At 43.5% G+C, this 5,022-nt stretch overlaps 1 protein-coding gene across 1 annotated transcript; it reads left to right on the top strand.

The window, feature by feature from the left end:
* Nucleotides 1-309: 309 nt before the first annotated feature.
* On the top strand, nucleotides 310-1,016 carry LOC125526765 (cold shock-like protein CspC). The gene has a single exon (XM_048691401.1). The coding sequence runs from the start codon at nucleotides 393-395 to the stop codon at nucleotides 633-635; it is 243 nt and encodes an 80-aa protein (XP_048547358.1). The 5' UTR covers nucleotides 310-392; the 3' UTR covers nucleotides 636-1,016.
* The last annotated feature ends 4,006 nt before the right edge of the window (nucleotides 1,017-5,022 follow it).

A 5,022-nucleotide genomic window follows, 5' to 3' on the forward strand; every position in this document is an offset into this window, starting at 1 on the left:
GCGACTTGCGAGTCGGTGCGCACGGGCATGGACATGCTTGCACGTTGAACACGTTTAGGCGACGTGAATGGCGCGACTGCAGCGCGTGCAAGCACGATCGCGATCTTTTGGTGGGGAAACGAGCTTCCATTAATCACAACTGGAGTCCTTCCTGATACGATCCACATACAAGAAAATCAGGAATGATCCTGATATGCACCCACTTCTCCAGCTACACGAAATCAATCATACATGATGTCCTACAGTCAAGTAAGGGGCACCGCCACCTCGCCTTGCTCGCCTCATCGCCGGCTATATAATAGTCGGCCTCTGGCCAAGACCCCCACCCCCAACCACAGCGAACAGAGTGAGATTTAGACAGAGAAAAGGCTACGGATACATACGGAGAGAAAATGCAGATTACTGGTAAGGTGAAGTGGTTCAACGAATCCAAGGGGTTCGGCTTCATCACCCCCGACGACGGCAGCAAGGACGTCTTCGTCCACTTCAGCGCAATCCATGGCAACGGCTTCAAGACCCTCGCCGAGGGCCAGCGTGTCGAATTCGAAATTCAAGACGGCCAAAAAGGCCCGTCCGCCGTCAATGTCAAGGCTCTAGAGCTAGAGGAGGATAAAAGGATTTCGAGCAAATTGTAAGAGGATGCTCCACCCATCCACATCGTGCGATGCGTGATATCCTATGCTGCGTTCGGAAGGATTTGCTATTGTTTGTATTCTCTTCTCACCTGTGCACTAAAATCTGTACCGTTTCTCCTTTTCTTTTTTACATCAAGCTACATGGGTTAACTACTGCTCTGTTCGGGCTTGCAAGAAATATGGTTTTTTGTTTGAGTCAAATTTTTTTTTTTACTTTAAATGGGTGTATACAACGAAATATTGATAATTACAGTACCAAATCAGTATCAATAGAATTATCATGAAATGTGTTTCTGTAACGTATTTGTTGGGTATTGTAAATTTTGATAATAACTATTTATATAAACCTGGTCCACTACTGTGGAAATTAGTCTCTTGATACCCCTCATTGCACACGGTGTTGACCAAACGGTATGCGCGACCGAGAGATTTTATAAGCAACTACATATGTAGCGATGAAAAATTTCAGTGGCCGTTATATGACAAATCAAGTTGTCCGAAGAAATTCCCCGCAAAAAAAAAAGTTGTCCAAAGAAAATGATACCAAACCTCATCGAAGTTGGACACAGACTCTGTTGCCCTAGCACGCATGTATGCAACGTAGTAGGCAAGTTTTTTTATATACTAGACCATGAAGACGCGCGTTGCCGCGCCCGTCCCTGCATTGTAAATATAGGTTGACTTCGGCATCTATTTGACATGTAAACTTTGCACCATACAGCCTCTTTGCAGTAACTTGTTTTCAATAATTTCTTGATCACCTTCATTAAGAAGAGATAAACACAAAGCATATACTCCCTCCGTCCTTAAAAGAGTATACTTTCAACTTTGTTGGAAAGTCAAATTTTATTATGTTTGACCGTATTTATACAATAATACATCAACATTTATGCCATCAAATTAGTAGAATTAGATTCATGACACGATATATTTTCATCATATACCTATTTGGTTTCATAAACATTGATAAATTTTTTCACAAACTCGGTCAAACTTAGAGATAGTTTAACCCTCCAACAAAGTTGGAAGTACAATCTTTCAAGGACAGCGGGAGTATGTTACAATAGTACTGCAGAAACATGAAACCAAAATCCAAGTCTCATAGCAATGAGTGTGGCATAAGATCCTAGGCATGCACAAACATAGTTATTTTATCATTGTCAAAGAATTTGAGACATAATTTCACAATGACAAGTGTATATATGAATTGGCCTCATAATTTCTTGTATTTATCTACATGTGTAACATCACTTCAGAAGAGACCAACAAAAGATACACCCAGGTTAAGCAGCTTTACTCAATAAAAAATACAAAAAGAGAAGACTCGACCGATGCATCTACTCTTACCAGCAGAAAAATGCAAAAAGAACATCTGTTTTAACCATGAGCCAGAAAAAAACGCATTCAGCATGTACCTATTCTTATTAGGAGGACAAACGAGGAAGAAATGATTATGTGAAGCATCTGTTCTTACCAGTAGCACAATTTTCCTTACCGATGTTGAATCGATGAAATCATCCCTTTTTGGTAGTGTATAATCTCAACAAGAACAAGAAGTGCATATACGTTCTCATGAATGGGCTACACTATAAGAAGTCATGAACAAGAAGTGTCAGAGCATTTGCACATGATATCAGGCAAAGAACAAATACAAGTGGTAATCTGATCAATTCAATCAGTTTTCAAGCACAGATTTATACATATAGAGCAAAACTAAACATCTAGCATCAACATCACTTACAGGTCGATGGATTTGCATCCACCGATAGCACTACTTCCAAATCTATTGATTTGCAACCGAAACAGAGAAATATCACACGCAAAATAAAAGAAGATAGAGATAGAAATAGATTATATCACCTTGGGAGGAATCATGGAAGATCCACGCAGCTCTTTCAACAAGCACCAAAAAACTGATATTTGTGTTGAAGAAGTAAATGATAAAAATTACCCCATGGCACCATTGTGTTTTTGGAGCTGTGATGTGCGATCCCTGGTTGCTCGATCATAACATAAGTTGGTTTATACATTCCCATGCTTAACTTTTTCTGAATTCACTTCTCTTCTGCAAATTGAGAAGAAACAGATTGATAGCTGATCAATGACAACATGCTTGAAAAAGAAATGGGATAAGAACCAATACTCTAAAAATAATAATGATCAGGCATCAATTTTTTTTCTACTATAAAGTGTAAAGCAGAACAACAATTTACCTTTAAAGGCATTGGTATATTTGTTTCATTGTTGCCATCGTGGTCATAGCAGAATCATATGGACCCGTGACATTGGCAAGCGATTTCTTCTAGAATTCATTGATTTCTTTCTCAATTATCAATCCATGCACAAGAGTCAACATGACCTGAGGGAAGAAATAGAAGCATAGGACTCACAAGCTCACAAGAAGAAAAAAAATTCAATGGAACCAGGGCACGAACCAATCTGTTACGCGATTCCTCAATAGTCCAAATAAAGGGTAGGTGAGATGTGTTTACCTACAGAAGATGAGATTCGTGAGGATGCATCACGCATGCGAATTCATCGGGGGAATAGGGCTCCTTCAGAAAAAGAAGGATCAATCCATGCATCAAGAATTTCTTCTACGTGGGCGGACTGTACAACAGTACAACTTTGTAGGCTAATCTGGTATGCCGATCGGGGGAATAGGGCTCCTTCAGAAAAAGAAGGATTAACCATGAGGGATGAAGACGACAACGCACGTCTAGGAGGACCGCTGAACTGCGAGGAATGAAGCCGACGGCGCACGCCGCCGCCTTGGGAAGAACCGAGGCAATGTGGCGGAAAAGTCATGAGATGATAGAAAGCACGGAACGGGCATGTGTACTCTACTTTCCTGGACCTAACCTATGTTTCTCAGGACTAGTCAGCCCGATTAAGGACAGAATGCCTAGGTCCATCAGCGGAGCAGCAGCCCGTTTATGGTGGGTAAGTGGGGCGCGATGACGGAGCGAAAAACGCGCAGGCGCGGCCGAGGGAACGAACGGCAGATTTGTAGCGTCCATTAGCCTGATCCGACAGCAGAGGACGTCAAATTGCTGTGAAGGGGCGTGGGTAGCTCCGTTTTACTGTTTTGTAATGTGATGATGCCATTATCACAAACGGATCAAAATTTCCACGATTTAACAACCCCCCGACCCCCACCCCCCCTTCCCACTCTCCTCAACTGAAATCCTTTGGGGCAACTAGCTTCCCGCTAAAAAAAAAAAAAACCAACTAGCTCCAACTAGCACCGCCATCATCCTTTGTGTTCACTCAGTATAAGTGACTATTCTTTTTTAGAGAAAAGACGCAGCCGAGTCCAAGAAGGATTCGCACCTTGCCCGACTTTGAATTAACAAAACTATCAACCGGATAGGATACAACTGCAATAAACAACCGTCAAGAGCAAATAGGAAACGGAAAGATACAAAGGCGCTGAAAAGCACCTAAGGCCTTGTACAATGCAAGGTGCTTAGGAGAGGTGTTTGAAGAAATAAACCAGGCTTTTCTTAAGCATCAATGCTTATTTGTACAGGCTTTTCTTAAGCATCAATGCTTATTTGTACAGGGTAGATGCTTAATTAGGCGTCTCTTCTATAGAAATAGACACTGGTGCTTCAGAGAAAACCCGATTTATTTTCTAAGCAGCTTCGTAAGCACCTAGCATTGTACAAGGCCTAACAAGGCCCCAAACGCTCCGCACAGGAAGGATATACAAAGAAACTAAGAGCTTAAAACGTCGAGGTCCTCTTCCACAGCAGATCCATAACAAGTAGCATGCCGACACTGGAGAAGAAATGAGTAAGCATCAACATGGCGTGCCATCACCAAACACTAAGGACCCCGGCGCAATCCGTCCATCCAAATCCATCTCTGAAGGAGGCCACAACCTCCTCGCCTGGATCTCAAGGCGTCGCACCGTCGGAAGTTCGGAAAGTTCCAAGGACATGGATGAATGCCACCGGGGGTCACTTAGAGAGGGTTAGCGCACACCGGATGCGCCGTCTTGGCACTTGTCGAGTGGTAGGTGCGACATATGCCAACGGGTGGCTTATCATTGTGGGAGCCAGTAAGACATCGCCGGTGCCTGGAAACGGGATAAGGCGAAGACATGCACACCGGCGGATCTTACCCAGCTTCAGGGCTCTCCGTGGAGATAACACCCCTACTGCTGCTCTGCGGGGCCTCCGCATAATCACTAGATGAACAAGTAGCTACACAATGCTCCTTGAGCTGTTTGGTGGGAGGAGGAAGAAGGGCACGGCTAGCCTGCTTCTTCTCCTTGTGTGGTGTCTAGGATTAGTAGGGGGTCGAACCCTTTGCATGGGTGCCCCGGGGGGTTTATATAGGCCTACTCCCCGGGGGTACAATGGTAATCCGACTGGGCGCG

The sequence above is a fragment of the Triticum urartu genome, unplaced genomic scaffold, assembly GCF_003073215.2.
Source record: "Triticum urartu cultivar G1812 unplaced genomic scaffold, Tu2.1 TuUngrouped_contig_1792, whole genome shotgun sequence".
NCBI lineage: Eukaryota > Viridiplantae > Streptophyta > Magnoliopsida > Poales > Poaceae > Triticum > Triticum urartu.

What these genes read in the sequence shown, in the direction of transcription:
- LOC125526765 (XM_048691401.1), top strand. Translation starts at nt 393, where the DNA reads ATGCAGATTACTGGTAAGGTGAAGTGGTTCAACGAATCCAAGGGGTTC.